The sequence below is a fragment of the Phascolarctos cinereus genome, unplaced genomic scaffold, assembly GCF_003287225.1.
Source record: "Phascolarctos cinereus isolate Bilbo 61053 unplaced genomic scaffold, phaCin_HiC Scaffold_3;HRSCAF=262, whole genome shotgun sequence".
Classification (NCBI taxonomy): domain Eukaryota; kingdom Metazoa; phylum Chordata; class Mammalia; order Diprotodontia; family Phascolarctidae; genus Phascolarctos; species Phascolarctos cinereus.
In genome coordinates this window covers 70,071,403-70,089,242 of record NW_027555736.1, presented here as the reverse complement: position 1 = coordinate 70,089,242, position 17,840 = coordinate 70,071,403, and the positions used below count along the sequence as shown (strand labels likewise).

The window sequence follows — 17,840 nt, the reverse complement described above, 5'->3', positions numbered from 1 at the left end:
TTCTAAAATATCCATTTGCCTTTTTGTTTCTCAATTTCTTCATCTGTAAAACGAGAGGGCCAAATTTAGTGGCCTTCAAGGTTTCCTGTGGTTTTAAATCTATGAATCAATTATCCAAGTCAGTCATTCTCAACCTTTTTGTTCTCAGGTTTTGAAAGAGCTTTTGTTTATTTGGGTTATATGTATTGATATTTACGCTATTTGAATCGGAACATGTTAGTATTATTACAAAAATGCTTTTGACTCCCTGAAAGGATCTCAAGTATCCCCAAGGGTCCCTGGACTAGACTTTGAGAAATGCTGATCTAAGTTATATCGTGGAAGGTTGTGATTCTCCTCCATCAGTCAATCAACGAATTGAACTTGTATCCCCAGTGCCAAGCATAGTGCCTGGCACAGAGAGGGTGTTTAATAAATACTTGTTAATTGACTGAAACAATTATAGTATTCAACTGAACACCTACTATGTGCTAGACATGTGAAAGACACAGAAGAAGCAAAAGATGCTGCTGTGTCTACTCTCCAGGTCTCTACAATCTACCTGGAGAAGCAACACATAGAACGATCAGGGTATAATAATACATCCCTTCCACCACCCTGCGTTCACACAAGCCAGTCCCAGTGCCTGAGATGCACCCTCTCCTTATTTCTACTTCTTAGAATTTTTGTCTTCCTTCAAGTTTCGGCTTAGGAGATGTGACCTCCATCCAGGATTCTCTCCCTTCTTCCCTCAATTTTCCTAGTAGTATAGGAAGTGTACACTTAATTGTGTGCATTCAGCTCTTTGAGGCCCAGAACTATCTTTTTCCAAAAAAATTCTTTTTTACATCTCCAGGACCAAACCCATTGCTTTGTATTGTATTAGGTCTTTTATTTGTTTGGATTGTTGCTTTTTTGGAAGCAATTGGGGTTAAGTGACTTACCCAGGGTCAAACAGCTAGAGTCTGAGGCCAGATTTGAACGGAGGTCTTTGTGACTCCAGGGCCTGTGAGCTTTGTAATATACCATCTCACTGCCTCAGTGGGTGTATAATAAATATTCCTCACATTGTTTGTTCAACAGGAGGCAGTAGCATGTGGTAATGCATTTTATACAGCTGGATGCTACAGCCTCCTATTAGGAGAAGACATTAAATCATAGGTCTTAGAGCTGGAAAGAACCTCAGAGATCTATTAGTCCACTCTTCCATCTTACAAGGGAAGAAACTAGCACTTAGGGCAGTGGAATAGCTTGTGGGAAGTCATACACCTAATTTGGAGAGCACAGGGATTAGGACTGAGCTTTAGGAAGGTGATAGGTAACATGCTTCATCGAGAGTCTTCTGGAATTGTGGTTGGCCATTGTGCTACTCAGAATTCTTGTCTTTCAAAGTTAAAGTCTACAATGTTGCAGCTATTGAATAAATTGTTCTCCTGGTTCCGCTCCCTTAATTGCATCATTTCATGTAAGACTTCCTAGATTTCCTTAAATCATCCCTTTCATCAATTCTTTTTAAAAATTAATTAATACATTTTTAGTTTTCAACATTCAATTCCATAAGCTTTTGAGTTTTAAATTTTCTCCCCCTCCTTCCCCCTTCACTCCCTAAGACAGCATGCAATCTCATATAAGCTCTACATATATATTCCTATTAAACATATTTTCATATTAGTGATGTTGTAAAGAATTAGAACCAATAGAAGAAACCACAAGAAAGAAGAAACAAAACAAAACAGAAGGAAAAAAGAGTAAATAGTATGCTTCGATTTGCATTCAAGCTCCATAGTTTTTTCTCTTGGTGTGGATAGCATTTTCCTTCATGAGAATTTTGGAGATGTCTTATATCTTTGCATTGCTGAGAAAAGCTAAGTCTATCAAAGTTAGTCCTCGCACAGCGCGGTTGTTACTGTGTACAACGTTCTCCTGGTTCTGCTCACTTCACTCAGCGTCAGTGCATACTAGTCTTTCCAGTCTTTTCTGAATTCTGCCTGCTCACCATTTCTTATGGAACAATAGTATTCCATTACATTCATATACCACAACTTGTTCAGCCATTCCCCAATTGACGGGCATCCCCTCGATTTCCAGTTCTTTGCCACCACAGAAAGAGCTGCTATAAATATTTTTGTACATGCGGGTCCTTTTCCTTTCATCAATTCTTATGATAATGTAGATTCCATAGGGAGTGCCCTAAGGGGACACCCCACCTTAACTTTCAATTCTTTTCTAACAAAGAGACCTGCTGCAATAAATACTTTTGTATAGAAAGGTTCTTTTCCTTTCTTTTATCTCTTTGGGGGTATACCTTAGTAATGGTATTGCTGAGTCAAAGAGTATGCGCTCACACAGTTTCATGACATTTTGGGGCATTTTGTCTGATGGGTGTGAGACAGGGCATCAGAGTTATCTTAGTTTGCCTTTCTCTAATCACTAGCTATTTTTTTGCGTTAAGCAAATATCTTGATTGTGTCATGTTACATTTTGTGCTTAAAGACAGTCATTGCCTTTTGGTTTCGTATGATTCTGGTAACCAAGATAGGTATAGACTGTAATTCTAGATCCAACTCTGTTCTTTGTCACTTACTTGTGGAATCTCATGGTGACTTGAAAAGAAAAAGAAATGGAGAAAAGCCCTAGGCCATTGAATTAATGGTTTTGATAAAGTATGCAAGTGAACAACCCACTCCCTAAGGATGTATTTACAAAATGTCAAAAAAACCAGTTGAAAGGAAAGAAAAATTCATTTAACCAGCAAGCTGCTTAAGCTACAGGATGTCTGACATGCAGCTTGACTGAATTTTCAAGTGAATTGACCCACTGGACTTCTTGTTTTTCTTTTATGAGGATACAAACTCAATTTGAGTTGGCTGTATAATAGAATGGTCTCCACCGTGCAAATAGTGAAACCTATTTATAACATTAATATTGAGAGTGGGGAGACAAGGGGAATAGGAGACAAGACTAGTATCTACAAAATGAGCTCACCATGTTGTATCAGATGTTTGTTGTAAGTATGGGTAGGACTGGGTTTAGGGAACGTTTGGCCTAGGACCTGTCCAAAACTGTATTCTGACAAGCCATGATATGATTAGATTAAATTATTATCTCCTTTTGCAGATTTTGGTGGAGTTCAGGTGTTGGCAACAGGAAAATCGACTGGTGTGGAAATAGGTAGGTCCCTGCCCCAGGTGTTTTTGTTATCAGTGGGAAACAAGGATGGGAAAAATGAAAGCAAATGCTGAAATCATAGTGAAACAAACACAGTGGAGTGGTTTTGGGTTTATTTCCCCCAAATAAGCACAAATTATATCATGAATTTAAGGATGTAATCTGTGATCTGAAATATAGGGGAAAAAAAGATTTTGGGAAATATTACTGAGAATGATACAGCTTAGAAACTTCAGGTGCTGGTTGCTACTCAGGTAAGGGTTGGAGTGAAGACGGGGAAAGCTGTTTATTAGGAGTCATCACTGTCTCTGCCCTATCCCATCCTCTCTGGCTTGAGTAAAAATGTGAGCTCCTGGTGCAGAGACTACTAGCTTTTGTCTTTGTAGCCCAAGTTATCCAATGTAGTTCTTTGCATGAATTGAGTACTTGACATGTTTGTTTAATTGAATCTGTGCCTTTGTTTACCCCAGTTTCCATGTCCATTGTTATAGATATTGAAATCCTTCCCTTCCTTCAGGATCTTGTTTAGATATCACTTCCTCTTTATGTCTTCCCGAATGTCTCTCAGTCCCATCTGAAAGTGATCCCTCCCTCCTCAGATTTTTAATAAAGCTCTGTATAAGCCTCTCCTTTGAGCATGGTTATTTGTATACATGTCTCATCCCTTACTAAATTGTAAGCTATTTGAAGACGGGAGCTTTTGTTTGCCATCTTTGCATTCCCAGGGCCTAACAGCGCTCTGTAGGTAGTAGGTATAAAATACATGTTTATTTTTAATTTGAGAGGATATCTTTTTGCTTTAACATCTTTTCAAAGCCCAATGCACCATTCCATTCTTTATTCCTAGTAGAACAGATTTTATGTTTACCTGTCTCTCGATTTTTGCCCATGGGGCATTGGGCCTAGACAGTGGAGGAAGGCAAGGGGGAACATAAGGGATGTATAAAGGAAAGCTGCTAGATAAATAATTGCAAGTCATCAGGATACCAAAGAACTGAGGGAAAACGACTAACGTGCTTCTAAGTTTGCTTGAAAAGACTAAAAGGGCAAAGGGGCATTGGTTGTCTAGAGAAAAGTTCCGAGCCCCACAAAGCTGGTACTTGTAGTTTTGCTTGCTCTCCGACGCTACTTTCTAGAGAGGCTCAGCTTCCAGATTCTCCTTTTCCCTCAACAATGGCCAAAAACAATCACCCCCACTGAAACAGAGAGATGCATTGAGTCCACGATAGCTGTTTTCCAGAAGTATGCTGGTCGGGAGATAACTAATTCCCTAAACACCCTCTCCAAGACTGAGTTCCTGGCCTTTATGAATTCAGAGCTGGCTTCTTTCACACAGAACCAGGACCCCAGTATTCTGGACCAAATGATGAAGAAACTGGACCTCAACTGTGACGGGGAGTTAGACTTTCAAGAATTTCTGAATCTAACTGGGGGCTTGGCACAGGCTTGCCATGCCTCTTTCACAGCATCTTGCCAGCCTGTCAAGAAAATATGAATGGGCCTTCCAGCCAATTTTCCAAATACATCCTTCCTCCAAACCAGCAAATGTACGCCCATTCCTCATAGTCACACACCGAACCCTAAGAAGCCAAGGCTACAATACTAGCCATTCACTTCGTAGCAACAAAATGTGATTTGAAAAACAGACACACAATTGGAAAAAAAAAAGACTAAAAGGAATAATAATAATAGCCAAGATCTATATAGTGCTTTAATATAGTATCTCTTTTGATCTTCCTGACAGTCCTGTGAAGTAGATGTTGTTAATGTCCCCATTCTACAGATGGGAAGAAACTGAGACTGAAACACACTAAATCTTTAACCAGGAGTCAAACAGCTAGTAAGCTAGTAAGCAAAATCTGAACTGAGACTTTCCTGATTCCAAGAACAACATTCTATCCACTACACAACCTCATTGCTTGAAAGGAGTCATTTGAATGATAGGAAGAGAAGATGTACTGGTCATATGGCAATGATCATATGAGGGGTGACAAGTGGGACAGAGTATTCTACTGGTACTCTCTTAACATTAGAGAAAGTGAAGGGTACACATTCTGTCAAGGGAGACAATGTGTGTGTAAATAAAATGTGTATATATATATATAAATTACGTATTATATATAGCATACCACATACATATATACAAATGCACATATGCATATGTATAAATTATATATTGTACTTTTACAGATTTTCAATTAACTATATGAAGACATACATATGTGTATATCTATATGTACACATATACGTATCTATATGTACACATATATGTATCTATATGTACATATGTGTATACATAGTTTCCATGAACAGAATGTGCAGTCCACAAGAGCTGGAACTGTTTCAGCTTTTGCCCTTGTATTCCCAGTACCAAGTGGAGTGCCTAGCATATAGTAGGCACTTAGTACTTATTGATTGGTAGATTGATTGAAAAATTGGTAGGATACAGTGAGGCCATACTATGAAGGGTCTTGACAATATCATACTAAGGAATTTGGTCTTTCGCTTGTTGACCATGGGAACCATTGACAGATTTTAGACAAGGTTTAATGGGTTAATAGCAATTCTGAGCAGTCTTTTTATTTTCTATTTTCAGATATCAAATACGCCGTCATTGGAACTATACTGGGAATTATTATCTCTGTTGGTTTTCTAGCACTGAAGATCTGTATGATCAGAAAACATATGTTTGACAATGATTCCTCAGGTAAGAAAAAGACAAGCTTTTGTTTTACTCAAGGGAGAGTTTCTCTGTTGCATCCCCACAGTGGTTCTCTGTTCTATAACTGTATCTTTGTAAGAAGAGAATGTGGGAACCATTTGATTTTAGGGGAAGTATTTCCTCCAAGGTCTCCTTTCAATGAGCTTTCCCTATTTCAAAACTGTTTTGGCTTAGTGTCCCCAAAAATCTTCTGGGGACACAATATTGTTCTCTTTAGAGTTAAATCTAGAGTGAAAATCAGAGAACTTCTTCTTCAAGAGCCAACCCCTACCTGAAGCATATCACTGTTCTACAATGTCCATATCAAGGGTCAATCTACCTTCTGCTTAAATAGCTCCAGCGGTGGAGAATTCATTACCTTACAGGCAGTTTACATTGTTTTCAGACAGTTATAATTATTCAGTCATTTTTCCTTATTTTGAGTGGAAATCTATCTTCCTATAATTTTGGTTCTAGTTCTATTTGCTGAGGGCAAACAGATTAAAGTTAATATCTTTCCCACGTGACAGTCTTTCAAATTCTAGAAAATAAATATCCTCCCCCTCTTCCCAAATCTTTTATTTTAGGCTAAACATCCCCAGGCCATTCCAATTCATCCTCCTATGATATGGTTAAAAAGTCTACCTTGCCATCCTTGTCATCCACCCGCCACAACCAAGTAGTACTCTTTTCTCCCCATTTTCACCCAGTCAAAGGTCACCTTTGCACCCATAAGGCTATCGACTGATCACATGGTTTGGATGTGAGTCAACAAGTCAATTCATTCTTGTGAGATGTGGAATCACCAAGCCTTATCTGTCCTGCAGATCCTTCCCCACCCCCATAATTGGACCTAATGACTAATCTAAGGACTACTGAGCCTTACAATCTGCCCTGCCACTGACCCCTAAGGTCTTTCTGGATATACTCCCTACCATTTATGCCCTGCAGACCCCTCCCCCACTGTCATTGGACTTATTTAAGTATTTTATTTTGTTTATTTTTGGCTAGGCAGTGGGGTTAAGTGACTTGCTTATGGTCACACAGCTAGTGAGTGTTGTGTGTCTGAGGCCGCATTTGAACTCAGGTCCTCCTGAATCCAGGACTGGTACTCTATCCACTGTATCACCTACCTGTCCCTAATTTAAGTAATTTAAAGACCCCTGGTATTTACCATCTGCTCCTTTGAATAACTTCTAGAAATTCTGGGCTTTTTCTATCCATCTTGGAGCTGAACTTTCTTTACTGTGCCTGGGTTCCCGGATTAGACTGTGAAATCCTTAACAGCACAAATGTTCTAGCCTTTTCTATTTGTACTCCTAGGACTTGGTGCTTGGCAGATATTAAACATTTAATCAATAATCTTTCATCCATCCATCCATCCATTCATCCATTCAACCCCCTATGGATATGCTTCAGCTTTTCAATGTCCTTCTTAAAATGTGATACTCCAAATTGAATACAGTGCTCAAAAATCACTCTTACGTTCTCATCCCTGTCATCTCATAGATCCTCCGCAGAAAGTCCACTCAGTGTAGAAGGTGGACTCTAGGTGTGATTTCTTGTCTCTGGGTCTTTTAACCTTTAATGGGGTACCAGTGGAGCAATGATACCATATCTGTTTGCTTTGCTCTTCATATATGACTGATAGACCTCTGTTTTGAGTCATATATCTCTGTGATGTTTTATTTTTTTTAAAGTTTAAGTATTTATTTAAAATAATTTAATTTTTTGGTTATTTTGAATTTGAAAAATATCAAAAATATGTGAAAGCATTATTACATATAAAGAATAGAAAAGGATGATTATATGTGAAACCATGAATCTGTATTATGTGTAGCTTGTTTTTGAAAAATAATAAATTTAACACATTAGTTTTAAAGTTTCCTATATCCTATCTGTCTCCCTCTGAACTTCCTTCTGTTTCCTTCTCTGCACTCTAAAAATGCTGCAATAATATTCTTTTCCTTCCTTCCCTCCTCCTTCTCCTTCTTCCTTCTCTTTTTCTCCCCCTCCTCTTCTTCTTCCTCCTCACTATCACTAGCTCCTTGAGAATTTTTTACTGTACTTTTTGTGGACAACTCATTGTTGATAATATCAGCAGCCTATTTAAATTGACCCTGCCTTACCCCATTGACCTTTGGGTGACCCACAATTTTGGCTATTCAGAACTGATATTCAATTATCTACAGTCATGTGGCAACATCAGAAGCTTAGGATTCATTGAAAAGGCTGTGGGATTTTCCAAATGCAATCCAGTCCGTTATCTTTTCCTTCTGTTTCATTTTGGGTTCAGCTCAGTGTCCACCTTCAATATCTGCCTAAGGTGTAAGTTCCTTGAGGGCAAAGACTGTTTTAGTTTCTTTGTTTTGCTTTCCTGTATAGTCACAGAGTCTACCACATAGTAGCAATAGGTATCAGATGTGTGATTTCATTGATATAGGGAACCAGTGCATCTCATGGCCATAGCCTTAGCCTGGCACAATAGAGATTCAGTCATTTGCCCAGGGCCAGTATATGATAGAGGTGTGACTTAAGTTTAGGACTGGTGACTAGCTCTCTATCCTTTATATCACACTCTCTCGGCCCATAGTAAGCCTTGAATAACCACTTTTAATTGATTGATGGATGGACTAGCTCAATGGGCATACAACTTCAGGTCTTAGTCTACATCAGATTGTAACTTTTTATGTGTCCTGGACCTATTTGGCTATATCGAAGGCTATGGACCCCTTTTCAGAGTAACATTTTTTAAATGCATCAAATAAAATAGATAGAATTACAAAGGAAACCAGTTATACTGAAATTCAGTTATCAAAACACTTTTCCAAAACAGTTCAACAGACTCCAGTTAAGAACATGTGGTCTAGGTAATAGACATTCTTTATCTGCTTAGTATTGTCTTGGTGATTTGTTAGATGAAACTCTTTTGAGTGGTTGTAAATCTCATTTCAGAGTCTCTTTACTTTTCTAGGACTTCATAAAATCAGCACAATGTTATCTGCAAACAGGAATGTTGGGAATACTACACTCTATAGAGGGACTATCTTTAATTTGGAATCTGCACTGGATATGCTTTATTATAGAGGCAAACACTTTTGGCAGGCAGGTTTTTCTGTCTTCTTTTTCTATCTCATTTCTGTTTATCAGAATATGGTTGAATAGAGTTATGTCTAATATTACATTTGTCAAGGAATCCTGAATGGCCTTAACCTATACACAGGAGGGAAGAACCTTGCTGGAACAGAGTGGAAAAGACTACATCTTCCTCCACTAAATTGAATGCTTTTAAAATCAACATAATGGACATAAAATAATGTGCATAATTGGTTAATATATATTCTGCATATTTCAATCATTTGCGTTAAGGTCTGTGATCTGCTGTAAAACACTATCTGCAAAAGGCTTTTTGTTCTCATCATCAAGGATGCCCTTGATATATGAACATTCTCAAAAACATCTTATAAGGGTGAGAAAGTAAATGTGAAGTAGTAGTTCTTGATGTGCTCTCAAATTCCTCTTTCAGTAGTGATACCATCTTTCTTCCTTTCAGATATCTTGAGAATGAGCCCTCAATATGTGAAAAATTGTGGTACCTCCAGCACAGACCTCTTCAGTACATGCTTTATTTGGTCCAGATGCTCTTCCCAACATTCTTTTCTCTGTTGCCCCTTCTGCTTACCCAACAGCACACGGAATACTCTACCGTTAAAATCCAAACATGATGGCCTGATTGTCAATGATGGAGAGAAACATCAGCTGTAAAGATATTAATAATTTTTCCATCTTTTTTTATTTGTTGCTCTTTTTTCAGTTCCATCTTTAAATGCTTTCTAGATGATCTTGCTTAACTGCAAACTTTCTGCAAACCTACTTTTTTTTCTCCATTGCTTTTCACTAAGTAAGTCATTCAGCTTCTTCTCAGTGCCTCCCTCAGGTAATTTGGCAAGAATCTACATTGCAGAGAAGGTGCTAGTCTGCATTAATAGAGAAAGTTCCTCACTAGGAGCTCTCTGCACTGATGATATAATAATTTCAGTCAAAATTTTTCTCTTTCTCTAAATAGATAGAATTTACACATGTACATGTATATACATATGTATGTACATGTATATAAGTAGGTGTGTAAGTACATGTATATACATACACACACACACATATATATAATATATATATACATGTACATATATGTACAAAAGATATTTACATCTACATCTATCTATATATGCTTGAAAACATTTTGAAGGAGGGGGTATTTTACCTCTTGCTTTGACACATTTTCCCATATAGGAAAATATATGGAGAATCCAAGCCAGTGTCATAAAAAGGAAGCCAAAAGAACCTAAAAGTCACCATGGCCAGCAAATACTTTATATTCTTGATAAGTGGAAAGCTGTGGTGGCCAAAGGCAAAACTGATTTAGAATATAAGCTTATTTGTAAAAACTTACAGAGGAGGATGGCAGGAAATCATGAGACAGAATTGGCTCATAAATCAGTAAGAAGCGATGAAGAGAAAAATCAAGTTTGCAGTTAAGCAAGATCATCCAAACAGCTATGTCTGTGTCTGTGTCTATTTGTGCCTATGTCCATGTCCATGTGCATGTCCATGTCCATATCCATATCCATAGCCATATCTATATCCATGTCCATGTTCATGTCCATGTCCATTTCTTTGTCTGCATCTATATCTTTGTCTATGTCTGGCACTATGATTTCTTCAGTGAGGGGTACTCCTAGTACAGAAACTTCCTGCACTAATACAGATCAGCATCTGCTCTGTAATTTATAATTTTAGAGATTTCTAGGGTACTGAGAGGTTCAGTAACTTGCCTATGGTCATGGCTGGTCTGTGTCAGAGGCAGGACTTGAATCCAAGTCTTTCTGATTCCAACACTAGTGAGCCCTCTATCCACTAGGTCACACTGCCTCTTTGGTTTTATTAAGAGTGAGATAACACTGTAATTCAGCTGGCACGTGGAAAATATTATATTTTATAATCCCAGGTGCTTCTAAGTAGGTTTATAATCTTGTACAACAAAACACTGATTTTCACTCCTTTTTAAAGATTCTCAACATTACAGTTTATGCAATTGTATTCAATTACATAATGAAAAAATGATATATCTTTTTAAAAATGTGATCATGAAAATGTGGATGGAAGAGAATTATCACATCTCTGGAAAATGAGACTATTGCATGTTTGAAACAAAGAGGAAGAGTCCTAGTACCTGAGCAGACCTAAGCTGCTCTGCTACTTTGATACATCTCCTTGATCCATTTGCATATCTAAATTCATGTGGAACATGATTTGTCATAATTGCACAAGGAATTAACTATTGATTTTGCATCTACATATATAAAGGGAGAGCAAAACAACTTCTTCATCACATACATACCAAATTAGATGCTTTAAATGAAAGAGGGGAGGGAAAAAATGGAGGGGAAAAATAGAATGAGAGCAAATAGTATGGTCTTGGCTTTCAAAAATTCCAAAATCTTACCTCTGACAACCAGGCTATGGAATTTAGATCCTGAAATTTATCAACACAATCATCACCAAATCCAACAGGCAGGAGATAACAAGCCATCTGATACTTCCTCTTCCACTTTCTTATGCCTCCACACCTGTTCCATCCTCCTCTCCACCCCAAGGACCCTTTTCAGAGTAGTTAAATTCCAGAATTCTCCAATCTCCACATCCCACTCAACTTTTCATTTCCATAACAGTGAGCACTGGCCTCAAGAGACTCTCTGCAGACTGAGAAAGAATTGTGATGCAAATTGTAGATGCTGCTTATCTGATGCCTTATAACCCTCTTTTCAGATGCAACCAGCCGAAGAAAGAGCAACGTAAGGTAAGGGTTCCTTCTAGCTTTTGCCTTTTAAGGTGTTTTCCTCATCCTTGTACTTCCGGTCAAAGAAACCACAGATTAAATTCTACTAGGGGTGGAATCCTGCTGATCTGTGAAATCCGACCTGGATTCATCAGGGAAGCAAACACCTGGCCTGGCCAGAACCTCCATTAAAATGGTGCCTTTTGTTTGTACTTACTACATGTCTGACCTTGGACAAGCAACGTCTTGGGGCCTCAATTTCCTCATTACATGAAGGGATTGGACTACATGGCCTCTATGATATTCCTTCCAGATCTATGATAAAAATAGTTAACATTTATATGGCACTTGAAGGTACACAAAACACTTTCTATGCTGTCTCATTTGAGCCTAAGAAGTAGATGATATCATTATGTTCATTTGAAAGGTGAGAAAACTAAGGCCAACAGAGATTCAGTGACTCAGGGTCACACAGCTAGGCAGGATTTGAACTTTGGTCTTCCTGCCATCACTCTAACCATTGTGCCATCTGGCCTCCCATTATCTCAAATCTTTCCACTAATGTTCTACTCAATGTCTCATCATAGCGAGATGGTGTTGGGTTGTCAAAGGCTTTGCTGCAGAGAAGCAGCTTTGATATGCCCTAACATACTGGGAAGGCTTTGAATATTGGTCCATTGACCAGTCTACCACTTAGCCTCTGAGGAACAGCTCAGCTAAGTTTGAAGAAGTTCACCCTCAGATTGGATGCAAGGAGAATGTGTTTTTCAGCTACAGCAAGTTTCAAAAGCCACCTGCCAAGTCATAAAAGAGTTGCCCTCTGCCTCGGGAGAGGGAGGGCCCACATTGGTGAAACAACCTACTTGACTCATTGAAGATGTATTTCCCAGGCCTTTTACTCTAGACTCTTTCAATCTCTCTGTATGAATAGAACTATTATTCCTTGAGCAGGCAGGTGAAGAGAAGAGGGCACCTGCTTAGGATAATCTAAGATAGGTTCAGAAATCAAGATCCTCCTTCTCTAGCCTGTTCCATAGCCCCCCTCTAACCAGAACAATAAAGCTGTTTCATCACGGATGGTGTAATCAGGCCCTTGCAGGAAAGGAGGAGCTCTATAGCTTTCATCAACTTATGTCCCTCCGTTGTCCATTACCTTGTCTGTGAAGATGCCTCTATTTCTTTTGCAAGATACAGTAGATTGGGTACTAGGTTTCGAATCCAGAAGACCTGGGTTCAAATCCTACATCAGATACTTACTGTGTGACCCTGGGCAAATCACTTAGGCTCTCTGGGCCTCCATTTTCCTAAACTATAAAGTGAGGGGGTTGAAATTGATGACCTCAACGGTCCTTTCCTGCTCTAATCCCATTATCTTGTATCCATTCCCATTGCTTAGATCTCTAGACACAAAATAGATTCAATAAATGTTTATTGACCAAAGTTTGATAGATTTTAGTTAGGTAAGCATGAGGAGAGGAATTCTAGAGAGAATTCTTGTCTTGGGTTGAGTGTGGGCTTGGTGACTTGGGAGTTTCTTTCCAACTCCCAATCTACAATTCTATGAATCATCCTTTCATTGTTTGGTTCTGGGGCTGGAAGATGAGCAGGGAGCCAATTTTGGCATCATCTCATGGAATTTTCAGAGGTTTTAGAAATTCATAGCTGCACCTCTACTTTCTAGTATAAATGCTATGGCACCACACTCTCTCATTTTCACCTAATTTCCTCCTGGAATACTGTGGCAATATTGCAGGAAGCAAAACTTCCCTAGACATGAAGAACCAATATTCGTGGCCATATTCCTGTCTGACTCTGAACAAAAGCTCCACGGCTCCCCAGTGGGAAGCCCAGGAAAATATCTTTCCACTCTGCAGGTGGCACCTGCTGCCTTACAATGTTGCTCAGTGCCTTCTATTGGCTCTGGGATCATTCTTGGGAATTCTTTCATTGGCTTCTCACCCTGAACTAATTTTTGGTTCTAAGGATCTAGGGCACCTTTAACAGACAAGCAGAGTGGTAACTAGAGATTTTAGCACCTGGGGCAAAGTGCCCTGAAACCAGCTCTGTAATTCATGTTCTGAAAATAATACAAGAGATAACTAAGGCAAATTTAGTTAATGGGCAGAGTTTGTGTGGAGACAGCAATGCCAGACCTTGGGGATTGATATCCCAGAGCTCTACAAGACTGTAACTGAGGGGAAGAAGCAGAGTGAAGTAGCCTGGGGAAGAACTCATCTGGACTATGACCGTATGGGGGAGAAAGTGCATGATTTGGAAGCTTCCGACTTTCACTGATTATTCTTGGTCACTAGGTACAAAGCTCAGTTGTTTCTATATTGCTGAAGGAGCAAAAGTGCTCCAAAATGTAGCCACAACAAATGTTTAAAATGCTCATTATTTAAAATTTTTGCACTTTCTAAATTGTGGTACCTGAGGAAAAGTTCTGGTTATCCCACCCTAGTTTTTCTTCTGCAAATAAGCATACAGGTACACAACACAATATATATGCATATGTACACAATACATATGTGTATGTACATATATATGTATATATATGTATATATATGAGACAAAGGGAGAGAGAGTAGTCTGGGAATATGGATACACATACACATGCACATATACATACATGTATATAAGTGTGTGTATATATACATGCGTATATATATATTTGTATATGTGTACGTACACACATATATGCATATTTCTTGTGCCATCAAGTAACTCCCTCACTCTAGCCCCCTACCCCTAGCAAAGATAGTAATCTTTTTTGGGAATATATATCCACATACATATATACACATGTGTATACAGACATATGGCGCAGTAGATAGAGCTGGTCCTAGAGTTAGGAAGACTCCTTCCTGAGTTCAAATCTGACCTCAGACATTTACTAGCTGTGTGATCCTGGGCAAGTCATTTAACCTTGTTTGCCTCCGTTTTTCATCTGTAAAATGAGCTGTGGAAGGAAATGGCAGAGATACTCCAGTATCTCTGCCAAGAAAACCCCAAATGGAGTCATGAAGAGTCAAACATGACTGAAAACAATTGAAGAACAACCACAACGTATATGTGTCTGTTCCCAAAGACTACTCTCTCTGCTGGGTGGGTGGGTGGGAGAGTCATTTGATGGAACAATCAAGTTCTATGTAGAAATGTTAGTCACTGAATAAGAGCAGCTGAGCATGGCTGAAGTTGTGTCTCAACTATCAATGAGCTTGGAGGCTTTGGACAAGTCCTTTCTTTCCCTTGTCTTCCTCTGATTCTTTGTTCCACATAAGCTCAATAGCAGCATTTCTCTTTGTCAGGGGAAAGCTGTGAACATGAGGCAATTCTCACAAATGAATTTAGATTAATTGTTTGAAAAACTCTAAACTTCAGCATGCTATTCTCTTTAGACACCTGGATGATGCAGAGAGGACACAGGTGTGGGGGCGGATTTCCACAATTCTTCAGGGAGAGCTCTGTAGACAGCAACTGGTCTCATCTTGCAATATTTTATGTCCTGGATTCAGGTGTTGGTTCTGCCTCTGTTGTTTCTTCTCTTCCGCCTCCTTTCTGGCTGCACAGCGCCCCTTCTCCTAATTGCCTGGCTAGCCAACTCTTGACATTCTCCAGGCACCGGGCTCCAGCTGCCAAGGGATAAGTAGACCAGAAGAGACCTCCCCATCCGATGTCTCCATACACTTGGCCAACGCCTCACTTTCCCCCTCAGGCAGATGTCAAAATGAGGCCAATGTCTCTTGCAGATTCTGGCAGGGGAGCTCCATCACCCCACCCCCCACTTTGGGAATATTTTTCCGGGTCATTAGGCTATATTTCTATAGTTAGCTAAGTATCGTTTCAGTGTCCTGACTGCTGACATAAAAGAAAAGCTACTGGTTTTGGAGTCAGAGGACACGAGTTCAAATCTCCTGTACAATTTGCTATTTATGTGACCACAAGCAATTCACTCCACTCTTCTGTTCATAATTCCCCTCATTTGTAAAATGAGAGAGTTGTACTTAATGGCCTCTAACGTCCCATCCAAATCTAAATACATGATTATGTCATTTGCTTCATGTATTTACTTCATGCCTACAGGGAAGTGTCAGGCAGTCTTAGCCACACAGGCTTTGGGTTTCCCCTCTGAGACGACCTGCCCCTTCCACTATACATATCTTGTATGTATATAATTGTTTGGATGTTGCCTCTTCTATTAGATTGAGCTCCTTGAGGGCAGAGACCATACTTTTGCCTTTTTTTCCCCCAGTACTTTCATACAGTAAGTGCTTAATAAATGCCTTTTGTTGGTGATGATAGACCTGGTTCTGACATTGTACTGAAAATTGGTTGGATACCATTTCTCCCTTTCTTCAGGGGGGCCAGAATGTTAAGAGAATTAGGTTGAGCCTGGAAGGATAGAAGGCTTTTTCTTCGTTAATTCAACTCAACAAATATTTCTCAAGGGCCTATGATGCACATTAATTATGTGTTAGGTGCTGGGGATATGAAGATAAAAGTGGAGTCACCTTTGTCCATGAGGGTGGTAATAGTGACCTAGAGATGCAAAGTGTGAATAGGTAAGTCAATGTGAGTTCATTTGAGAAGGCAGAACTTCCAGTGTGAGGGAGATGTCATGAGAACTGAACTTCAAAGGATAAGGACTCTAAGAGGGAATAAGGATGGAGTGAATTGGAGACATGGGGGTGGTGGTGGTGATGGTGCAATCTGTGAAAATGCTTAGAGGAAGTAGAAAGACCATCTGTAGGCCAGTTGGGTTGGAATGGACAGTAGGTCTTTAGTCTTTTTTAGTGTAGTGATAATCATGCTTGTCTAGAGCTTTTAAATTTTAACTTTGTGTGAGATAGACAGGTCAGGCACTGCTTCCAGGCCTCATGCTTCCATAAACCAGTTGTGTCATTTGAAGCAGCCTCTATGGCCTTCAGTTTCCTCATCTGCAGGAGGAGGGGGCTGCCGGCTCTACCCTTTCTATGAGTCTCTTGCTCTTTATTATCCCCATTTTGCAGAGGAGGAAAACTAAGTCAGCAAAAGTTGAATGAGTTGCTCAATCACACTCAAACTACAAAATTAAGGTAGACTCAGGTGTCACTACAGATCTCCTAGTCATCAGTTCAATGCTCCTTCTAGGGAGAGTTTTAGAGGAATATCTCTTCTTCCTCAGTGTCCACTCAAGTATGTTAGAGTTGAAAACCAAGTCTTGAAACTTTCACACCATATTCTTTGACTTCCCACGTTCAGAGCTGGAATAAATCGCATCTTGCCACTGTCTTATACGCCAGATAAACAATGCTCACCATCTTCCTTTTTTATTCCTTTCCTGCTGAAGTACAACTGAAAAGAGGTTATAGCATCAGATCAATTCAACCACCAGTATTCATTAAGCATGTATCATGTGCAAGGCTCTGAGTTGGGCATTGAGGATGCAAAGATGAAATCAGACATATTCCCCCCTCCTCAGGGAATTTCACAAACTTTCCGACTTCAGATGAGATGAGTCTAAAGTACTTTACAAACCTTGAGCTAGAGAGACATAAGTAACCACTACTACCACTATGACTATTTCTGATCTCATCATCACATCTTCAAATATTCCCCATTACTACAGTATTCGTGACCAATCAGTCCAATCCCTGTCTGAATTTCACAGAATACTCACCTTTCCTCCTCCACTTATCCCCTAGTGAATTGGAAGAGCTGGTAAAGTGGAACAATCCTAGCTTGGGACCTAATTCATTGGAAATCCATGTTCATTTAAAAACAGAACACCCAGAGAAGGGAAATGCCTCAATACCCACCCAGATCTGCCTCTGTGAGCGGGCAGAGCAGATAGTCACCTACATGCAGGAGTGTGCTGCTAAATGTTAAACGGTTGGCTTTCCCTGGTGGAGGGAAATGCATAAAAGAGACACTTTTCATTTGAATCTGCATTGCTGACATTTTCCCCCATCTCTTTCTTAAGTCTAGACAATAAGCAAAACAGTAAATCAATCCTTGATTGTAGCATTTGCTGATTTCTGAGGTATAAATGCTCATACTGAAAATATAACAGTAGGCTCCTGAACCTATAGCTGTCTCCAGCACACCCCTATATGATTTTAGGGGTTCTGGGCATACCCCTTTTGCTCCGACCATTAACCCCTCTGCCTTCATTAC

At 39.5% G+C, this 17,840-nt stretch overlaps 1 protein-coding gene across 6 annotated transcripts in view; it reads left to right on the top strand.

Annotated features, from left to right (window-relative positions):
• TMEM273 (transmembrane protein 273) overlaps nt 1-17,840 on the top strand; it is a 191,248-nt gene that overhangs the window by 160,206 nt on the left and 13,202 nt on the right. For 2 of the 6 annotated variants that reach the window (XM_020996834.2, XM_020996833.2), the window contains exons 2-4: nt 3,097-3,150; nt 5,744-5,854; nt 11,675-11,705. In XM_020996834.2, coding sequence (XP_020852493.1) covers nt 3,097-3,150; nt 5,744-5,854; nt 11,675-11,705 — 196 coding nt within the window. The other 4 variants (XM_020996831.2, XM_078150906.1, XM_020996835.2 and 1 more) reach the window with 3 other exon arrangements.